Below are 23,279 nucleotides of genomic sequence, written 5' to 3' on the forward strand. Positions count from 1 at the left end.
ATCTGTCCGTGCCCCTCTGCCTATATAAGGGGACATTTTATGGCTGGGTAACAGCTGGAGGAGCTTTGGTAGTGTGTGCTTTTGGTAAGGGCAATTGTTCCCCGGTGCAGGCTCCAGCTACAGTTGAGTGGTCCATCTGTTTTTGGAGACTTCCACGGGGGAGAGGTTAGCTTTGTGAGCATAGAGCTTGGAACTTGTGGTGTGACCACCTAGATGACTTCTTTTTTAAAGGCAGAGTTTGTGATAAGTCAGGGATTCAAATGAGTGCTACAGTGTCACCAGACAAAATCTATTACACAATTAATGCAGCCTTAAATGACTGTTTTCCATCACGAAGGTGTCTTGTGGAATGTACAAATGTTTCTTACACCTAAATGTACAGAATCTTTTAGAGTTTTACCTTTTGGTTGCATTTCCACCTCGTTGTTTTACATGATCTTGATTCTTGAGGACAGAATTGCAATTGTAAAATGGCAATTGAATTTATCTAGGAAATGTAGATACAAATCCTCTTTGAGTGCAGAGCCACAGATATTTTAGATATTTATAACTTACTTTAAATGACCAATAAAGTAGCAGCATTATTAGGGTGAAAAGGAGTCTTCTCTTTGGGATTCATGTTACAGTCCTTTTTGGTAAAATGCCTGGATGACAAACAGGTAAGCAAATTTATATTCACGGTAGCTCATTTGGAGGTAAATATTGAGTTCATTTTGTATTTTCCACTTAATTTGAATACAGTAAGTCAATATGATGGCTAGACACTTACATGCAGCACTGCTGCCAACACTGACTGCTCTTCTCTTGATGAGGTGACTGGTAGTGACAGTTTTCATTTTTCCCCAAACCAGTGCTGTCAGTGTTTATGTATTTGTATTAATGAGAAGGGTAGAGTGCAGTTTTGTGGTTTAGTGGAGAGCAAAACAGTGCCTGAATTCAATTGATTTAATTTTTAGTTTGATTACATTTTTTTGTCGTAAGTCTGAAAATGAAGGACATCCTTTTGGAAGTGCTCAGTATCCAATATCTGTGATCTCAGTGGCAGCCAAGTGACACCTTGGAACTTGTTTACCTTGAACTGACTAAGTGAAGATATGAGCTCTTTTGGCTTCTTTTAGAGATGGAAAAAAACCCCAAAATCAAACTCGAACCAGTTTTCTGAATCCTCTGGAAAATCTGACTTATGCAAGAAAGTGTCATTTTGAATGTGCAGATTTTCTGCTGTGATTCATTCAGACACTTGTTAAGTCAGACCAATAATGCTCTTTATAGTGGTTTAACACAGCTGATTGAAATAAAATCACTTGAAATTTTGGCCTCAATTTTCAATGATGTTTTGAATGTGTGAATATCCATTTAGGAGAGAACAGAATGAATTTGCACAATCCCATTATGGCTTTTTGTTCAACACACACATCCTCTCCTTCTCCCTTCTCTGACCTTGAGTACTAAAATAAAACACCTGCTTTGGAAATACAGCTCAAATGTAATTGTTTCTGCTATTTTGCTTAATGTTTCTACGGGAGTTAAAAATATTCAGTTGTAATTTGCTTTATAGCATTCTTTGCAATTGTGGGACCAACAAAAAGACCACAGGAATTATTCCCACCAAAAGAAAATATGCAGAATAGCATTAGAAAGACTGGCAAAACTCATATTTTGCTTTATATATAACTATTAAACTTACACTTTGGAATAAATTTACCTAGCAGGCTTTCAGTTCAATTACAGCAATTGTTTTTCAGCAGGATAATTTTTCAGAAGGACTAGACAAGGAAAGTAATCACTTCAGAAAATCCACAAAGATATGCAGTACTCTCATGGCTGGTTTCATCTTGAAAAGGTCTGGAATGGCTTCTGATGAGAAACTTAATCTTTCAGGACAAAGAATTCAGCTGAACCATTAAATTACAAAATGACCCTCCAGAAACTGGATCAAGGTCATTCAGACCAAATCCTGTACAAATATTATGGTCCAGTGTGTTCTTTGCAAGGATGTATTATTTATAGATTGGATTATAATGATCACCTCCAAAACCCATAGGTTTTCTTGGGCATGTTGCAGTAAGGCAAGGAAATCACAGGCAAGAAAGAATAGGAAACATGATCTGAGCAGCTAAAACAAGACAGACAGTGTCATCCTTCTGGAGCAATTCTTGAAAGCAGCCAGTCAATAGGGACAGAAAATGTGCTTTGGGGAAACTTCAGCACAGAAAGATTAAATGTTTGTAGAGGGGCAAGACAGTCAAATTTTTTTCTGAAAGTTTTGCATGTGATCTTCCTTTTACTTAATTACCATCTAAACATGAAATTTTTCTCTTGTGCCTCTCTGATGTTTACAAACACAAGGTGCATCCCTTTTCCAGAAGGCAAAAAGGAAAATTCATGAGCCTTGGAATCAACAAGTAGCTGTTTTCTCCTAGGAGAGAGGCTTTAAAAGAGCTCAGCAAAGCTGCTGAAGGATTTAGAGTCAGATATGACTCTGTGCAGATGTGTGTCAGAGTGCAGAACTCTCTGACCAGGTTCTTTTAGATACCCCACACTTGGAGGGAGAAATCTGAGCCAAAATCCAAAAGGGATGGACCAAAATGGACATGGGATTATTATTATTATTTTTTATTATTATTTGTAACATACCTTAAGAACTCTCATCACGTAGATGCTTGTATTGTTTTTTCTCCCTTATGCCAAGGTTCACCAAATCTATCTTCACAAGCACAGGTGATTTGTGGCTGTCTAAGAGCCCATGTGCTCTGGAGCACATTTGAAGTTTTGTTTGATATAGCACAAATCACATATCCAGCATACAGACTGAGTTGCCATTGCAACTTAATGTAAGTTCTAGCAGCAAAAATAAGAGTAAATGTCTGGTCATCATTTTTATCTAAATCTTCAGTTTTACCTTGTCTGTCTGATATTGGCCTCCTCCTTGGAGGTCATCAAGGAACAACTTTTGTGCTGATTGGAGCAGAACAACTGAGTCAACCACCTTAAGACTGTTTGCCCTTGACTGCCCATTCACAGAAGAGTCTTTGTGGACCAAAGTCACTGCTGCCTAGTAGCTACTGGGTTCTTGTTGAGGTCCTTAAAGACTTAACAATCAACTTCAAATCCACAATTAAAATTGCAAGAACTGTATTGGAACTCTCTTTGTCCATAGCTTCTGTGGTGCTTGATCCAAACTTTCCTTTCACAAGCCAGACGGAATCTGGCACAAGATTTTCAGATATGCTGGTGTTTCAGTATGTCAAGCTCTCTCAGTTACTGAGGGACTCAGATATTTATAGATTTATTCAGACGCCTGGCTCTGTGGGACCTAAGAGAGACCTCACTTGGCCCCTTCAAGAAGCCAGACATGGAAAGGGGAGGCCACTTCCTGAAACCCACCATGGGTTCCATTAGCCTCAGGCTGTGGTTCTTGGATGGGAAATTGGCAATGAAGAGAGATGAAGTTTCATCACTTCATCTGTGTCCCTCAGGACTGCAGGGGTCAGGTCTGTCCATGTCATGGCTTCTTGCTGGGCTTTGGAGAGTCTAGAGGGCTGGGAGCCCTCCTCTTCTGGGCACACCGGGCTGCTCCAGGTGAGCAACCTCTGCCCTGACCAGGAGTGGAGTGGCTGTGGCTGCTGCCTTGGGCAGAGGGACCTGCCACTGCTGCCTGCTCTGGCTCCTCCTGGGGCTGGTCCTCCTCTGCAGGGATGGGTTCAGGCTGGGGGCAGCTGGGACCCTGGTGGGGGGCAGTCTCTACTGTAGCAGTTTCTTCCTCCACATCGGAGCCTGCAGAGCAGCTGACAGGAGTGCCCTTGTGGGTGCTGCTGGACATGGACCAGCTGGAACTGGAGCTGGAGCTGGAGCTGGTGCTGGCTGCTGGGCTGCTATCCTCATCCCCAACAGCGTGTGAATGCAGCAGCCTCATGGCCTCCTCATTGCACTGTTCTGCAATAGCATTGATGAGGCCATGGACCAGCAGTGCTGTGTGTTCCTCCAGGAAGATCAGCAGCCTCTGGACCAAGACCTCTGCATCTGGACCATAGATGCAGAGGTAGCGCAGGATGCAGCTCTCTGTGGCCTCTATCAACCACCACCGGCCCCAGTATATTCCCTCCAACCTCTGGCGCAGCCAGGGCAGCACAGGATCCAGGAGCTGCTGTTGTCGACGGAAAAGTCCTGCCCAGACCTCGGGCAGGAGGTCACCAACAAGTTCCAGCCTAGAAGCCCCTTGCTCATCTGGGGACAGTGTCTCCTGTGGAGAAGATGGAGGGGACACCACAGGGAGATGGGGACTGTTGATCTCCAGGTGGCCAGGAGCTCTCTCTGCCTGTCTATACCCTTCTGGTGACTCTTCAGGGGAGGTGATGACCAGCTGTATGTAGTCCTGTTCACTCTGCTCAGAAAATCTGACAGTCTCTATCATTGTTCTGCAGAGTGGGCACGATGGATTTCTCCTTGTCCACCGCAGGATGCAGCCCAGGCAGAACTGGTGGCGACAGGGCAGAGCAGAAGCCACATCATTCCGAGTGTCCTGGCAAATAGGGCAGGTGCTGTCTGTCTCTTTGGCCATTTTTGTCTCAAGCTAGACTGGCCAGTGCTCTCCTGACATCTGAATATAAGAAATGAGGGCTGACATGTCACAATTCATCCCTCTACGATATCACAATCCGCTGCTCAGTGATGTCATTCTCCACCCCTCAGTGACGTCTAAATGGGATGTCCATCTCTGCAGACTCACAGTGTCAGGAGACATTTCTATGTTACTCTTTCTTGGCCACCTGTTGTGTGTCTGTGGCCCTGTGCCTCATCCCTGCTCCCGATGCCTTGCTAAATTTCCTGTGAGGGGCAGAGTGGTGGGAATAGTCAGCATGGACTGCCTGCAGCTGGATGACACCTTCTCCTCTCACTGCCTTTCCTTGGGATTTGGAGAACTTGGGTGGTCAGTGGCCAATCCTGGGTGAGAGTCCCCTAGCCCTGTGGGTTGTGCCCCTACTGGCAGGAAGAAGCAGAAAGGGATGTTTTGCTTCAGCTCATCCAGTGCCAGTGGCACTCACTCACAGTGCCAGGTCTCTCTCCGCTTGCCAAGTCTCCATGCTTCTGGAAGACAGTGCATTGGTGCTCCTCAAAAGCACGGGCGATGGAACCTGGCCCCACACCTGCAGGAAGGAGCTGGAGTTGCTGTCCCTTCAGACTAGGGTAGAAGGGCTGGTGGCACCCTGCTCATGACTCTGGAGAGCCCAGGATCCATCACCACTGGGCTGGGCTGTCCCACCATCCCTTCTTGCCTTTGGCTACTGTCATCATGGAGAGGCATTAGCCCAAGCACTTATTTTTCCATTTGGAAGAGCATCATCTGTTAGTTTCAGGGCTGGCTGGTGCGAGGCCAAGATTTCTGTGTGGGGTGGCCACATGGCTCTGCCCATTAAAATATCACCAGGTGAGATAGCCCGTGTTCGCTATTCACAGGGCTTCTCTTCTGCCTCACTGGGAAAGGCCATCACATCCAGGTGTTTCAGGCCAGTCCCTGCACAAGATTTTTCCTGTTTAGTTTTAAAATCAGGGTTTGTCCTCTCTGCAGTTCTCCTGGATTTGGGGTGATGGGCACAAGGACAGTTGGTGCCTGTTTTTAGGGCTGTGCCTTGCTTGCAAAACTGCTACTCTTGGTGCTATCTAGCAGTAGGGGAGCTCTAAACCCAGTAAAGAGTTCTCTCTGCCATTCGTTTTCACCGGCACAATAACAAGGATGGGCCTCCATCCTGGGAACACTCCTGAAATGACAGGCTCCAAAGGACAGCATCTGGGCCCTTGAACAGAATAAATCAGCAAATACACAAATGGTCCCCTCAGCCCTGGGTGTACAGGTCTACTTGTCTTCTCCTCCTGCCTCACATCACTTTGGTGAGAAGCTGTACTCACCACCTGAAGCCTGAAGAATCTGAATAGCACCTGACACCTTCATTACTGACCAAATGAAAGCCCCTTCCTGATCATTCAAGCTACAGAACTGTGGGAATACATAAAAGTATGTATGAATTACACAAATCCTAATTTGTGTTGGGTTTTTAAAAAGAAAATAAATCAAATGTACTGTTCCTTAACTTTCCTCTTCCAGTCAAAAAACAAAAAGAAAATATCTTTAGACAACATGTTCATGGTGTAGTCACTAACTCAGTGTCTTCATTAAAGCCTTGTACTCTTATCCCATTCCAAAATAAACTCGAGAATAGACAGATGAGAGAAAAATAGGTACATAAGGAAAATTTTGGGCAAATCCTTCAAAAAATTTGAATCCCTCTATTGTCATTAAGCTCTAATCCTCCTCTCTGTGCTGGTAGGGACCATTATGTTCCAAAGTCCACTCCACTGCAATGTGCAGGGAGCTGTAAATCCCTGCAGCCATCTGCAATCTTGGGAAAGTAAATGATCACAGCAACATTAATCAATGATGATTAATGCTTGATAGCATGGCAAAAATGTGTGGGTGTGCACAACAGTACCCAGCTGTAACCAGAAGAATTTTGATAGTCAAGCTGGTGGTTGTTTTGAGAGTATGATGACTTTTTTTCCCTGTGAAAAAACCACTTCTGTTGCTGTTAAGTAAAACTGCTAAAGACATATGAGTCAGGGACATAAAGCAAGATTAAAGAAACCCAGATCCTGTGATAAAAGACTTTCAAGGAAGTTGATTATAGCAAAACTATGCTTCTGGAGTCTAAATGAGTATAATTTCTGCCTGATCAAATTCTGTAACTGGTCATATAAACTGCTCAAGTTGCTCCTCTTCCCTCTGGAATTAAAATCTTTTACAACCATTTGTGGTGCAATTTTCTCCATGTTCTGTGTAATACCACAGCAGTTTTATTTGGGGCTAGAATCAATGCAAGTTTAAATTCTCACATTCACTTTCCTTTATTTAAAGAAAAAAACCCCAAAATTTAAAAAATCAAACAAACTAACTAACAAAAAAAAAAGAAAGAAAAAAAGGCTCCTGACTAATTATTCAAGAACAGCAAACCCAAACTCATATACTTCAGGATGTATTCTGGCATACTGAGGACAAATGCTTCTACAATTCCTGTGTAAGTCTTAGCATAATTAGTTAAGCAATTTTTTGTCTTTGTTTGCAAGGCAAACATACCATTTCCTTTTGATTACAGATGGACTTGAAGTACTACCTTAAACTGATATTTTATTTTCCAGTACTGTAGCATGACCTATGATTGTTTTAATTTCTCTAGTTTTGGTGATTTTTTAGAGAACTCATTCAGTGTATTTGAAGGCTACTTGATCAAGACATAAATAAATATGGCTTTCCTTAACACTGAATCTTACAATGTTGTTGATAGTCCTCCAAGCTGAGAAAAGAATATAGTGCCTTTGGCTGACATTTATTCACACTAATGCACCAGTGTACCTTGTAGGTGGGAAAGGCATATTTGAGCCACCTCATAGGCTCGATGGCAATGCCAGTCAGGCTAGGATGCTTAGGCAAATGTGTCTGTCACTTGACCTGTGGCTCACTGTGCTCTGAGGGGACTGTCTAGCATCTGTTCTGTAACGTGACCATAACTCAGTTCTACTGGCAACAGAACAACAATATTAAAACAGCACTGAAGCTAGAGAAATGAAATGTGTCTACCAGTGTGTGGTGATCCCGTCAAATTAATTTAACCTCTCACTGTAGGACTCTAAAGATAGCTAATGTTTGCTTTCAGGATTTAAAGACTACTTTGGGAGCAGGATCTCTCCTCTTTGACCTGTGGAAGGGAGCCTTCACCGTATCTGTAAGTCAAACACTGGTACCCCTGGATGATAATGCTACACAAAAGGCTGTTTTTCAAGCTATTCAAGACATGAAGAGAAGTGTCATCCTGTTGTTTGATGAAGAACCCTCAGTGAGGGAGGTTTCTCCAAAACCACAGCTCATTCATAAGCTACAGGCTTCCTATTTGGCAGAGTCTCTCCCTTGGCATGCTGGAGGCTCAGCTGATGCATTTGCTAAGGATGGAGAGGAATAATGCCTGGATCCAAGGCTACAGAGTTAGTTTCTCTAAATTCACCGCCAAATCTATTTGCTGTCTGAGATACAAGTAAAATGTATCTGAAGTCTCCTCTCTGAGCAGAAGATTCAGTGAAATAAAAACTGAAGAATATTCCTGGGACTGAAGGCTCAAAAGTAGTGGCAGTACAAGGGAGTGTCAGTGGGGTTCAGTGGCCAAGAGATCAGGGCTGAGATACCCTTATTGCCAGGAACCCTCATTCCCTCATTGTCAGGAACAGAAACTGGTCAGAGGTGCCAGTTTTGTACTATCATCTTCATATACAGCTCATGTGTGTAAGACTGTTAGAAAAAAAAGCAAAAAAGATTAAAACAAGCAAAATAGAATGTCAGCAGCAGGTAGTACCAACTGCAAAACAAAACAACAACTACAAAACCCCCCCCAAATATGTAATTTAAATTTTTTGAGGTTGATTTAATATTACATCTCTTCAGTAGGTGTTACTCTAGTGGGAGTGCATTGATTTCCCTGAAAGAAAGACCATCATGTGTCTTTGGTAATTTGTCTTTCTCTCCCAGCACAGCATCAGGTTGTGACAGATGCAATTTGCACATTTAGCATGTGTGCTGGAATAAATGTTGCATTTCATTATCCTGAGGAAAATCTACAGCCTGTACCCAAGCAGAATGTTGCTTGCATGAGGATCTACTGTCTGAAGGAGTGACAGAGAAATGTCATGGACAGCAGTTATAAATAAAGACAGAAATTTGCATGGTCATGGGTTGCAGGTCTCTGCTTTACAGGTGCTACATTAGCTTGCCCACCTGCAAACAGGGTTGAACTTCTGCTTGACATTACTGTTGGTTCATCCTTCACAGAGCCTAATTTAACTTTGAATGAATTGCACATGGTTGTACACACGGACATGGTATTTAACACATATAGACATCTCTCCTTTGTAGGACTGAGTTCCTCCTTCCACATCGTGGCTTTATGCAAATGAAGATCATTACAGAAAAACCTCTTATGGTTATGACCTTTTCCAGTATCTTGAAATAGTGTATCTATTTTGAGTATAACAGATAATAATGCACAAATTGAAACAGGATCTCCTGGACTTCAGCTTTTCTCCAACACACTGTAGTTTCATAGCTGCACAAGCCTATCACGTATTGCTGAGGAAAGCCTGGGGCAAGTTTCACAATGTGAACTCTGGTTTATGTCTTCATCAAAGAAGAGTGCAGTAGGTAAGTGAACCAGAAATGCCACAAGGAGATGTCACAGGCAATTAAATAGTCCATTTTCTTGCTTGCATCCTGGTAGAGAAGACATGAATTTAAAATAGAAGTGATTTTTCAAGGTTTCTAACTTGATACATGCCTTGAGTAAAGTTTTGGTGATGAAAGAGCAAACACAGGATGATATAATGTAAAGTGAAGCAGCACTGGATGTGGATGTTAAACAGGTCTGCCCACATAGGAATAACAGGAATAGTTTCAGTCTTAACATTTACACTGTGCTTCATGCTGTCTCTTTTGCACAACTAAGACTCCAGCTTTCCTTCAGTCACAAATGACGTATACTTCCTGTGAGGGATTTTTTTTGTGGAATGAGATGACAATTTAGTCATTGGCCTTTTGATCTCAAATAAACCAAGGATCAGCACAAATCTGGCAAATTTTGCACATCATGTAGTAAGGTTAGTGTGCCTTGAGACGGTTTTGGACAGTTGTACGCCAAATTTCAACTTTTCTGTTTATAGAAAATATTAAGCATATGCTACCAAGTTGAAGTTATCAGTGGCAGTTCACTTCCGCCTTCTCCCAAGGCCCCTTCAGTAAGGTGAAGCCACAAATGGTAAGATAAAGACAATTATTTCTTCCTGCCTCTTCTGTTAAAGAGATGTAAAGTTCATAAAACAAATGTTGGCAAAATAATTTTGCATGAAAAAACACGGTGCTGCTGAAGCAACATGCTGGTAAATCAATCTTTCTTGTCCCAAAACAGTGTTTTGAGAGAAGAAGAGGAATCATTTTTGGTTTTAGGAAAAGCATATTGGAAGAAAAATGTTTACTATGGCTGTGATAATGTCAAAATGTGACCCATAAACAAAACTCAAATTCATTGGCCTCTCTGATTTGTTTGAAACTTTATTTCTGCAGACTTTCTTTTCTAGAAGCATGATATAATTTGGACATGGGACTTGCATGGTGATAGTCTTAGGTGAGAAGTCATAGCAAAGGAGAAATTTTTCCTCCCAGTCCTCTCCCCTTGGCCCCCTGCAAGTAGTGAAGTAGCTCCACTGCTTTGGAGGGGCTTATCAAATACTGGCTGCAACATGACTCTAGTTACATATTGCTCCCTTTGCTTATGGTACAACTCTGTCACACACTTTGCATTTTTCCGTAGATGGAAGGATTTAGGGGGAATCTTTTCTTTCGGTGTCAGTTAAGATCACAATCAACATTAAGACATCACTGTCCTCTCTGGGTGTTTAAAGCACTAACCAGCTTGCCAGTCATGTTTTTGTGCCTTAGTGTCCAGGTTTAAAGTCTTACAAATCAGAGAGTTATGTTCAGTACACCATTACTTTATCCCCTGGTTTCCTGTGCTGAATTCCTGATGCGTTGTGGAGCTCAGGGAGAAGAGCAATCAGAGCTAACTACAGTGAAATTGGTGTAGTTAAATACAAGCTGTGTGTTTCAGTCACATTTGGGTGACTGGGAAACTAGGAAGCCCTTTTCCAGTGGTGTTTGTCACTAGGACTGTATCAGACATCCTGCAGTGTGACGGACAGGGAGAATTCCTTACCCCTACATAGTGCCAGCAGCAGCATCTGGGACCAGGCTTGGGCAATTGTTCTGTGCAGATCCACTCGTGCTTTTACAGAGTGAGCTTCACTGTGCTAAGGTGAGGTCTTGTCCCATATGTATGGTTTCTGCTCTCTGGGAGGGACATGTTCTCCCTCATGGGAGAATTTTATTGGCCACACAGATGAGTTTCCAGTCTGCTCAATTTTGGTTTTTTTGTGGCAGCTTTTGTTGTCCAGTCCAAGCAGTAAGAGAAATAATGATACAAAAGATGTGGGATTGTTGGCTGTTTGATCTAAGGAAAAATGTTTGCTTGCATCATGGAGGAAATGAAAGGGATAAAAGAAATCAGTGGGGGCAAATACTGCACTGAGACAACCCCTGTGATCTGGCAATGAGCCAGTGAACTGCACTGTAAACCATCATTCCAAGGTCATCTGTGGAAGTACTAAGAAAGATCAGAGCACTACACTTAGTTTTACGTGGTGAATTTTACTCCCAGAGGTATTTTTCCGTGATGCCAAAGTGCTGCTTGAAGAGTAAAGCCCTTTCCTATCCCCCCATACATTGAGACTGAAGGGAAAAATGCAATCACAAGTTCTGACTGCAGTTATGAAGAATTCAAATTATCCAAGATATCCCCAGGGTGAAGATTAACCAGAATGACATTAGCAATGGACTGTACAAATTTGGGTGATGAGAATTAGATGGTGAAAAAATGAAGAATTAGCAGAGAGGTGGTACTGTCAAAGGATTGGTTGTCAGCTTTCTTTTTTTTTTCTCTCATGGAAATTCTATGTGTGGATCTTGGAGGAATTGGGGTCACCCAGGTTGAAAGCAAACCATATTTAATTCAAAAGAATATTCAGTAAAAAGACCTCACAGAATCAAAACAAAAATAAGCTGTTTCCTCCACTGTCTTAAAGATAATATTCTAGACAGTTAAATGGCTACAAACTCTAATTAAATTTTCTTTATTAAGTCTGAAATTTTAAACCTGAAAATTATCACTAGCTACTACCTACTTCTGAGTGTGGTTTGCTATAATTGCAGCAGTGATTGGAAAAGAGGTTATAGAATGTGATGCTCTCTGATTAAATGCATAGTTTACCTATTTCAAAGCATTAAGTCTTAAATGAAATCTTTCAAACAGAGAAACACACAGTAATGAACTTGGTGATTACCCCCCTCAGTCTATTATGAGTTCTAGCTAGAAAATAAATGAGAAATGTTTGGACTAAACACTTCAATATGGCAAACTTGGAAGTTTTCAATAATCCATCATTGTGTGTAAGCATATATGTTTGAATTTCTTTGTTTTTTTGGGGTTTTTTTTGAGTTTTTCAAGTCTCAAAGGGAGCTTGAGTGCTTTTGAAACACTGATGGCTCATTTCTAATCCTGCTGTTTAACACAGTGTGGAGCTGATGTCAGAGCAGAGCCAGTGAAGGTCACAGCATCTCAAGAAGTCAAGCATATTCCCAACAGATTTGTCCCCATCCAAAGGTGACCAGTCATGCAGGTTGATGCAGATGAATCACTAAATGTCCAAAGGAATGCAGCATCACTCGTGTCTCTGTTACTTTTGTCACTGTACGTCTTACAGAATTTTGCAGATTGTGGTTAGTAATGTTCTGGTTCCTGGAGCTTTTCACTTCCAAAATTTATTTCTTAAACAATTGCTCTTTCTGCAACTACTAGTGCCAGAGGGAAATAAGGTTAGTTTTGGGTTTCCTGAATACAAAAATACAAGGTTCTGCTGCTGTTCTTGATATTTTTAGTAAACACATCAGTCAGCATCCTGTACAGCAGATGCCATCAGAGAAATGTGCAATTCTAATCTGAGGCAGTTTATCTCTGAGTAAACTGTTAAACTGTGCTGAGATGTTCTCCAAACTGTTCCTGGAAGTGGCTGGGATAAATCACCATAGAGGAGACCTGACAACTGTAAGAATACATGGACAAAGTCCTTCATCAGTCTCAAACAGGAAGTGTGGAACTGAATGAAAATTACTACTAAAGTAGGAAATGACGTAAAAACTACCTACAGCTACACACAACAGCATGCATAAAAAATGAAAGGGAAAATAATGCTAAAAAGGACGGATACATGACCCTTCAAGAAAGAGGAAAAAAACCCTGTCTCTATAAGAATATGGCTGCTGTCAGGCAGTTTGGGTTTCTTCATTAGGACAAAGAGTTTATTTGCAAGTCTCTTAGAAAAACTGCATTTTCACAGGTGCAATGAACAATCCCCAGCTGGGATTTTGGAACTGGTACCTAATTTATATTGTCAGAATTGTTCCAGATACCAGAAATGGTGCTTTAACTAGTCTAAACTCATTTTCCTCTCCTTTTTAAATCCTGTTTTCACTGGCTGGCACATAGCAATGGCCACCAGCAATACTTGTACTGCCCCAATTATTTTTCTTTCCTCTTCAGGTGTAAACCTGAGCCCACACCATAAGAAGGGTCTGCAGCAAGTGGCTGATATTGAGCCAGCTCCTTGGCATTCTCAGCATGGAGCTGGGAAGGAAGTGACTATCTAGGCCTGGCTGCTCTGTGTGAGGACAAGGGGCTGCTGGCCTGGAGCAGAGGGTCATCTTTCTGTTGCCTCTGAAGTGATTGAACCTGAGTGTGACAGATGAGCTATTGGAGAGGCACCAGCAGACGTGCTGTTCGGCCCTAAGCCTGCTTGTCAGAAAAACACTGGCACCTCTCAGCCTGCCCAGAATGTGCAGCTTCCAACTGGAACTGGAGACAAACATATAAAGTGAGGTGCAGGCATGCTCCCTCTATGTCAAAGCAACTGGTTTTCTGAACTATTTTTTTCTGTTGTACCAGTTATTCTGAGTCCTTGCTCATAAAAATCTTCACCATCTTTTTCCTCTATCTGTCAGAATGAAACTCTAAACACTGGCTCCCAGTGTTGCCAGCAGGAGCTCTTTTTTTCTGCAGGCAAAGAGAAATTGTGTTTACTGGTGATACAGTGGTGGCGCGTGATTCAGAAGGTGCAAATCCTGTTTTAAATTGAAAATAGTTAGCTGGTCTCTGACTAATAGACAGACAGACAGACACAGACACAGACACACACTCACAGGACTCACTGGGTACCAGCATGTGGCTTTGTGCCTAAAACAGATGGTAATATGGTGTGGCTGAGTGAAATAATACCAGGATTGAATTTAGGATCTGGATCAAACCAGCAAATTATCTCTTAATTCTCTTTTCTTCCCAGTGCACTCATCAGGTAAGGAGTCTTCACCTAAATTGATAGGGAGCAATTTTCACTAATGTGAGTACAATTCTACCTCAGAAGAAAGATCACAATATTCTCAGCAACTGGACCATTCGATTAATGGATATCCATTCAATATGGATGAAATAGACTTGAAAGGAACATTTCAGGTAAATGTTGAATTGCTCCCATGTAAGCTTTTGAAGCATCAGGTTTTAATATCTTATGTTTATGCATTCTGAAATCAATATCAGACAACTTTTGAATCACCAACCTTTCAGGATCTGAAAGACCCTGAGCTGCCTTGTTAGTGTGGGGTTAGTTCTGAGTGGTTCAGTCAGGTGGGTACAAAGTACACACCAACAGTTTGATACTCAATAAACTCAAAACCAGCCAAAGGCAGGTGGAGAAGTAGAAAAACAAAGCAAAGTCGATGCTGTGGAAGTGATGCTATAAGTCAATGTAAGTAGAAAAGAATATATGTTCTGTTTTGATGCTTTTCCTTGCTTTGAGGGAGTCTTGTTTAGTTGCAAAAGCTTCGTGTATTATGTTGGGATGTATTTCTTGCAGGATATTGATCTGCTGGTGAATACCTTGGGAGTTCCTTTCCCATTCTAGTTTGGGCTACAGCAAAAGTGAGCCTGCTGACTTAAGTCCTGATGATTCATATCTAAGTCGTTGGGAAATTCCAGCCTGGGGAAAAAGAAAGATTTAAAATGTCACCTGGGTTTTTCATTGCTGCAGATCATTAGGGGTTGAATGAGTTTCCCTCCAGAAAAATGGATAATTTATTGCTCTGCAGGATTTTTCTTTTTTTTTCTTCCTGCCCCCCCCCCCCAACTTAATGATTTCTCGGGTTTGGTTGTTGCATATTGGTGCATGATGAATAGGAACATGTATAAAATGCTGAAACTGACTATTATTGACTATTACTGAGAACTATGAACTGTAATACACCTTTCTTCTTTATGTCATTGCTATATTCAATCCAGCAAAAGGAAACAACAGCAGCAGGTGTTGGGAAGCACATTATCAATTTGCCTAATGCTTCCATGCTGCAATCACTCATCTGTCTTCTCAGCAGCCAAATATTAATGTGACATCTGTTCTTACCTAATTCCAATCCATATCCAGAATCTCTCTGCACACAAAATGCATCCTGCTTACAGTGTCAATTTCACAGAGAATAAACTGTGTCTGTAATGACAGTGGTGTTATTTATTAGAAGGAAAACCTTTGAAAGGTTAAGGGTAACACCCTTACAGCCTTCCGGCAGCATTTCAAACATCTGAGGCAATTTTAATAGCGTCATAGAATCATAAAATCACAGACTGGTTTGGGCTGGAAGGGACCTTAAAGATCATCTCATTTCAGTTCTGTGCCATAAGCAGGGACACCTTCAACTAGACCAGGCTGCTCAGAGCCCCATCCAACCCGGCCTTGAACACTTCCAGAGATGGGGCAGCCAAATTGCCTGAGCAGTGTGTTTGTCTAAATGTGGTTTTCTAAATGTGTTTACCACCATTCCCATGTATTTGTCTAAATAATTCCCACAAATATTCAGTGAGATCCCTGAGTACAGTTCTAACAATGAGCTTTGACGAGTTTCTAAATTGGCATCAAACAGATGGAATTACAGATATGTCTTACTAATGCATTAGATTGCAACATCTTACTATAGCAAAAAAAAAAATACCCATAGTCACTAGGAGAACAACCATTCCACTTCAGCTGATTTTCCTCATTACATCTTATAACTGTTATGATAGGTTGCTGGTAGAATGCTTCTTCACCAGCCTTTCCAGATGAGGTTCTGTCTGGACTAAAATAATGTCACATAAATTCATGCACCATCTTGTTTGCGTAAATATACAAAGGCTCTTAGCCCAGTCCAGCTGCCTGCCAAAGCTGGTGCTGTCTGTAGGCACACCTACACTTCCTTTTTTCTATGCACACAGCAGAAAAGAGGCAGACATTTTCCCAAACTTCATATTTTATCTTCTTATTTTACTGCTTCATTATCCCACTGAAAACATGTGAGTAGAGAGAATCAAACACGTTTCCTGGTAAAGCATGATGTTATTTTCCATAAATGTGTTTTGACTTGGTTGCAGAACGCTGAAAACCTTCTGCACAGGGAGTTACAGAATCCAGCACAGGATGGGCCTTTAACCACAGTTTTTGTGGTTTTCCCTGTGAGTCCATGAAAACTTCCCAGCTGCTAAAGACCCAGATTCCATGGTCCATGAAGGACATGTGCTGGAGAGGCAGAAACACGGCATGTTTGCAATACTCCAGCTGCTGTGCAGACTGTGCTGAAAATCACTGGAAGTGGGTATTTAAATGTGGGGGCAGGGTGAGAGTCAGTGACTGTCAATTGGAGGAAATAAGTTCAGGAAAAATCTTCAGTGGTACCATCTTCAAAGCCAGGAGCAAGTCTAATTAGCACATTGGGACAATTCAAGATATGGAAGATTAGCATACCCAAGGCAGAAAATCTTATTCTGGACACACAGACTACTTTCCCCATGTCCAACCTTTCAAGCTCAGGCTGAGAACAAATGTTAGTGACAGCTGAAACCTTAGAAATCACCCTTCTGTTTTGGTCATCTGCATGGTATTGATGAAATAAATACAGTTGCTTTTCTTTCAGTGTTGTTATCACTAAAAAATAGCAAAAACTCTGCCTGTACCTGTCAATATCAACACTGAAACAAACTAAAAAGACAGAGAATGGTAAGGTTTTATTAGATTTTTCATAAGTTTACATGGCATAATTAAAATGCTATAATGATATACTAAATATATACATACATTGTTTCATTCTAACTTTAAAAGATTCATACTTAATAATTCAAAACTACTGAAGATTTTTTTTTCCATTTAAAAACTGTCATTACAAGTGACACATTTCTGCAGAGTATGTGTTTTAGTTTCAACTCATCTACATTTTCAATAGAAACTGCTCCATCAAATTGAAATACAGACCCTATTATATATAACTGTCCCTTTGGAAGAGTGCACAGAAAAGAAAAAAAATAGCAAACTATTTGAATGCTGCCTTACTTACAAATCTTGTAGTGTTTTTTTAGCCAGATCACAGACAATAAGCAATATGTCACTTCCCATGTTGTGAAATTTCAGTCACTAATAACACAGAGCATAGGAAATTGTTGTCTCCTAGAGGCCATGGGTATGAAATCAATTAAATTCTTCTTCATTGACTTTAGTGACACGAAGGCTTCCATGGTGATTATTTATCTATTTACACCATTTTTCCTCCAGGCAATAATCAGTAATCAGAACTTCATTAAAGGTGGTTTAATGGCTGATTAAAGACAAGTAAGAAGCTTCATTTATCTATTCTTATTTAAATAGTGAATAATGGAGTGATTTATTAAAGCTTCTCAGAGGTTAAGCCACTAACAGATCTCCAAGGAGTAACCTGATTTCTACTTCTAGCTCCAGTTTCAGCCTATATCTTGTACCTACAGCAACCTTAAGTCAAGTATGGGCTGACCCAAAGCCTCTTGAAACAGCTAGAAAGGTGTTTATATTGTCTGTTCTTTTATAGAGGAAGAGCAGTTCTGGGCACTGGAGTCTGTTCTGCACTTTACTACTAGAGCCATATTCAGCACATGCACTTAATCAGGGAAAATGATTTAAGGTAACTTTAGTCATGGTTGTGTGTATTTTAACAGGTGTAGTAAATGGCTTGTAGAATGGTGTTTGTCCCACTCATTAAATGGTTTTAATTAGGCAAAGATCTGCACACCAGATAGGGTTCCTCTTGGTCTGGGAAAAAGTGATGGGAGAAAATGAATGACAGAGCAGCAAGAGCTGAAGTTTACAGCTTTGCAAATCCTATAAGGTGGGCAGCTCTGCAGGGTCAGTGTTTAAACATGACTCAGCGTTAACAACAGTGCCCTGGATGGTTGTTTGTATTCTTCATGGCTTATGAACTAACCTACTTTCACTGTGTTTAACTAGATTTTCATCAAAAAAAAAAAAAAGGAGGGGGTCTAATCCCTCATGACTAAAACTATGTTACTGGCTTCATGACAAAGACTTTGTCATCCAGCCTTGGTGGCTCCTGGCCTTTCTTTGACGTCGGTTGTTTCAGCTGCAGACTCTGGATTAATTCAAGGGCTTATCCTTTTGAGCAGACGTTTAGTGTTGACCCTGGTTTGCACAGTGAGGTGGTTTTAACTCAGACAGATATCTGAAGGGCAGAATACAAATGCTTCCACAAATTGATTTTCTTTATTAGATTGTTTACATTTCAGCACCTCAAAGATGACCACTGGTGCAGGGGATGCCAACACAGAAAGTGGAGAGTGGGAGAGGGAGGGATTTCATAACTCTCTAAGTGATTTGCACCAACAAAGTGATTTAGTTAAGTCCTTAGTCACCAATTTGCAGGAAGCTGGAGCCTTCTGAGAAAGTATTGTCTTCCTGAAGTTTAAACATTGATGATGTTTCTTTGCTATGTAATATAGAGCAGGAACATGCTTGAGGTTTTTTCCAAACCCTAAACCCTCTTTATCTTGCAGAAGTACAAGAACAACTATAATTTTAACCAGCGTGACAACTAGCCAGATGAGATTCATTAAGAAAGTGCATCACATCATTTTGGTGGAAAAAAACAGACACAGCTGACTGTGAACTGGGCTGCTGAGTCAGTGGTGTCACCCTAGCACTTGGGAAGGGGAAGGCCAGAAGCCATTGGTTTGGAGGCCTCACCTCAGCAAGCAGGTCCCTAACAGGCAAAGGATTTAAAGAAAGACATGAAATAACTTCAGAGTCCGTGACCACACTTGGAGAGAATATACAAAGAGTAGGATTCACCTAATTGACAAAACAGCAGCCTGGGGGAGACAAGAAAGCATTCAAATATTTAGAAGGCTGCTAAAAAGGGGAATGAAATAGGTTGTCCTTGGTGTCCCACGGGTACAATAGGAAGCAGTCAGTGGCAATGGAAGTTTCAGATGGTGAGACTGGAACAGGAGGGCCAGTTAAACACATAGACCGTGGACAGAGAGGGATCTGCGAGTGCTGTGGGTTCAGAAGAAAAGATCAGGCAAACAGTTGTGCTTTTTCCTTCTTTATGGCACTGAGCAGCCTCTCAGTGCTGTGTTTTCTGCTCACCCATAGATGACACAGATGTTATTGCTCTGTGAAATGGAAAGAATGGTTAAATAGCTGAGTCTGCTGATGCTGATCTTGTGCCTTTGTGTTTTGCCCTTACTTTGTTCCGTGGTCACTTTTTGCACCAGAGACTGAGGAAGGACTTGACCTCAGGCTCAGAGCTGCTGGCTGCCAGGTCTGCTCAGCATCCCCATCCCTGTTTGGAGGGGTCTGTGAGTGCTCAGGGTAGGGCAAGAAGAGGAGAGAACCTCACCTTGTAATTCCATGTGGAGGTAGATAAGTGGAAATGGTCATCAGAGAGGGTTCTCACTGACCAAGCCTGGTCAGGCACTGGGAGACGAAGAAGGTGCTTGGGGAACAGGCAATGAAGTGGTGATAAAAAGGTCAAGTACAGAGCATTGTGGTAACTTGCAGTTTGCATTTTGTTCTAAAGCTCTAATTTCTCATTCAGATCAGCTCTGTAGTAATGAGAATAAGAGGAGGTAGAATACAATTGCTGCTATGAAATGGCATATAACTTTATGAAGTCAGAATGAATGGTGGGATTTTTATGTCTGCACTTCAGTTTTATAGCTGAAACATTGCCGTCCTTGGAAGACATGACAATTTGTCATTCCATTTTCTATACCAGACTTCACTGCAGTATTTTATTATATTAACTCTTACAAGGACAGGAAACAGTGATTTCTGGACTGGTACACCTTATCAAGCAGAAACTCACTAAAAAGAAGACAGCTTTGTGCTGGTACTTGCTATTCAAACAGCAGCACAGGCCTGTGAGTCACAAACCATCAGCACAAAACACCCACTAGCAGCTCTGACAAAGTCCAGCCTGTGCCCTTTGGGTCGTGTTCAGCCTGTTTGGCTTCAAAGGCTGTTGCTGAGGTTTTACTAACTCAAGACTAGGAAAATATTACTAACAGGAGGGTACTTTTAGAGGCCCTGGACAGGAGCAAGAGCAGCCAAAAGGACAGTGACCTTCAGGGAAAACTTAAGCTGGAACTGCATCTATTCGATGCTGCTGAACAATCTTCTCCTTTCCAAGTGACTGTGTGAGAGAAGGGCAGAGTGAGTAGCAAAAGAAATTCTTCATGGTTATGAAGAATTTAGCAAGCCTGAAAGAGAACATTTGGACAAAACAGAGTTTTGTCTGCTGAAAGATGCAGAGAAACTGAAAGAATGACATGTGCAGCAAGTGCAGATCTGATGCTAAACTCAGATCTTATTGTTTGTGTCAGAGAAATCTCTTTTAGAATTAGAGTAGCCAAAGATGAAAAAGGTGTCAGGGACGAGATAAAGAAATGTAGTGATAATGACAAAATACATTAATAGAAAGTTACTAAACAAATTCATCTGTTGTGGCTGGATGCCTATAAAGAAGGACTGTTTAATTGTTTAACTCCTATTGGGCCACGGGCACTAATAAAAGGATCTGAGAGTCAAATTTATTGCTTTTGGAGGCAGGTGAAATTCCATAAATGAGCATGAAACAAAAATCATGCTCATTTTTCTGGGTTTTCTGACAGAGAGAGACACTTTGCTGTTGCAACGTCTAGGCCAGGAGCATTTATCTGAGAGTGTTTCTGATGCCTCCACTCTCCAGTAACTATGAGAGGAAAAGTTGAAAGTCCTCACAACCCTCACATTCTGTCTGAGACTGCACTGACCTCTGCAGATGTCAAACCAATACCCTGACCTTTCTGCTCTTTCTCAGAAATGCAAATAGCTGTCTTTGCCCTGGAGACATTACATTAAATACCAGAAATCTGTTTTAAAAACAGAAAACAGGAGGCAAAAGAGAAAAGGGATTTAGAGAGAACTTCAGGTTTAAGTGTGAAGGAAAATAAAGGTTTTGCCTATAGCTCTGTGCAGTCACCTCCATTCAATCTGCTTCAGTCCCCTTACTGCCCATACACTCAGACGTGGATGTGCCTACACCAGAAGTGGGAGCCACTGCATTCCCAGAAGTGGATCCACTAAACTTCATCTTCAAGCAGACTTGAGACCTAAAGCAGGATTTGAATGGGAGAACCTGTCACTGCTAAACTAGCTGATAGCTGTGTGCCTGGCTGCCATTACTCCTTATTTACCAGCATTATTTCTTCCGTTTTCCCAGAGAAGTGCTCTTGTGCTTATTGAAGTGTGAAGCAGCAACACAAACGTAACAGAGAGAGGATAGCTGTTTTCTGTAAGAGAAAAATATTGATGACTTGCCCAGTAACAAAGTTGCCTTGAGACATGCCCATGGCTTCCTATCCGGAGCACCAGTTAGGAAGGATGCTTCATTGGGAAACACAACCATCCTGCCATTATCTCAGCTGAGGCAAGTGGCTGTTAAACTCAGGTTATTAAACTCCAGATTCTTCATGTGCAGAAACTGCAAATCTGACTGTCTAAGTACTCTCTCGGTCAGGGCTGGTAGCAGCCACACTTCCTAATGCCCATTCTGCACCACTGTGAGATGTGAGATACTGGATCCAAATTTCATTGAATTATTGATATGGGTCAGAACCAACTCAGTGTGAGAGGGGGGGTGTGTGTGTGTGTGTGCGTGTGTGTGTGTAGAAGGACTGGGCCTAGATCGGCAGGTCCACGGTAAGGCCTGCACACAAGGCCCACTGAGAGCACACAGCAGAGCCAGAAGGCCTGTGGCCAACATGGCTGAACCCACGGCGAGCACAGGGCAGAGCCAGAGGGCAAGGCCTGCAGCCCATGGAGAGCACACAGCAGAGCTGCAGCCCTGCAGCCGGGCTGTCAGTCAAGGCCCACTGACACCACACCCCTGCAGCCTGTGACTCGCTACAGCACAACTCACTCAGGCCTGGAAGGCACTGACTGGGTATCCTGCCTGCGAGGGAAAACTGAACTATAAAAATACATGAGACTCCATGTGTGTCCTTCTCTGCTCTCCTCTCTGTCCTCTCTCCTGCAACCTGAACTATGTGAACCATCAGGTCTTGTACGATAATAATTTTTCCTTTTCTCCCTCTCCTCTCTTTTCTCTTTCTTTACTCTTTTAATCTGTTTTCTTCTTTTACTCTTTTCCTTCTCTTGTGAGTAACTTAAAACCAATGAATTGTGTTTTTCTAAAACTGGTATATTGATTGTTTGTAGTGAGTGCTTTTTGTGAAGTGGGTTTTTTGTGCTGTTTTAATAAAATATTTTTTCTTGTGTGTATTTTACTCCTGTAAAACCTTTTGCCAAAATATCTTATTTTTCTCACTAAATTAAAATAATTTCTCTTAGAGAAAAGGGTGTGACTATTTCTCCAGACGCTAATTTGAGGTTAGAACAAACCAAAAGGCTTTTAAAATGTCTTAAATAAAATGTAACCACTCTGGGCAGCTTATAGCTTAAATCCAGAGTGTAACAACCATTGTACCCTAAATACCTAATTCTGCAAGTATTTAGAAATGCAAAAGTCATTAAGAAGATGAATGGAGCAGCACACTCCCTGTGACTAATTCTCATTTAAATGTGCAATATTGTGGCTAATAAGAATGCTGAGAAACTAGGTCTAATTCTCTTATGAATGCACGGTTTTCCTGTAAATGCAGAGATTTCGGGAAGGGTGATCACCTCTCAGGGAATAAGGGACTTGTGAATAAAATGACTATTCCATTATTGCAGCACTTGGCAAAGGAGAATAGAAGATCATGAGCACAGAGAAGGGGAAAAACAACTGAATGGATGTGTCAGAAGCATGATTTTGTGAGCAATAGGAGTGATCGGCACATGGCTGGAGATCTTTTCATGTTGATCTACAAAATGAGTCTTTGAAATAACCTGAACTAAAACAGAAAAAGATCTCTTTGTAGAATAGAGTTTTTCTTTAATGTGACTATTTGCCATGGTTATTGACTTAAAACCCACTATAACTGAAAATATAAAATGAAAGCAGTGTGGATCCTGCAGTGTTCAGGATATTACAGTGTGATTCAATTCAGAAATTGCAGGAAGCTGTGCAGAACATTTGTTGTCAGATAGGACTGTCAGGCAGGACTATCAAGGTTCTGAAGAACAGACAAAATTATTAGATTGTGGCCAGAATTCGTGCAGAGCCAAAATAAACTTTTGCTTCTTTGACTGCAGAA

The 23,279-nt window shown here is 41.6% G+C and overlaps 1 protein-coding gene and 1 long non-coding RNA gene across 3 annotated transcripts; one reads left to right on the top strand and one right to left on the bottom strand.

Annotated features, from left to right (window-relative positions):
• Positions 1-3,265: 3,265 nt before the first annotated feature.
• On the bottom strand, positions 3,266-4,643 carry LOC135406754 (E3 ubiquitin-protein ligase Topors-like). The gene has a single exon (XM_064641160.1). The coding sequence runs from the start codon at positions 4,559-4,561 to the stop codon at positions 3,506-3,508; it is 1,056 nt and encodes a 351-aa protein (XP_064497230.1). The 5' UTR covers positions 4,562-4,643; the 3' UTR covers positions 3,266-3,505.
• Positions 4,644-21,097: 16,454 nt separating this feature from the next.
• LOC135406854 (uncharacterized) lies at positions 21,098-23,279 on the top strand. 2 transcript variants are annotated; one of them, XR_010426530.1, is made up of 2 exons: positions 21,098-22,144; positions 22,816-23,279. It is a non-coding gene; the product is annotated as an uncharacterized LOC135406854 (long non-coding RNA). The 2 variants fall into 2 exon arrangements; XR_010426529.1 differs by having other exon boundaries at positions 21,098-22,139.

The sequence above is a fragment of the Pseudopipra pipra genome, chromosome Z, assembly GCF_036250125.1.
Source record: "Pseudopipra pipra isolate bDixPip1 chromosome Z, bDixPip1.hap1, whole genome shotgun sequence".
Classification (NCBI taxonomy): Eukaryota; Metazoa; Chordata; class Aves; order Passeriformes; family Pipridae; genus Pseudopipra; species Pseudopipra pipra.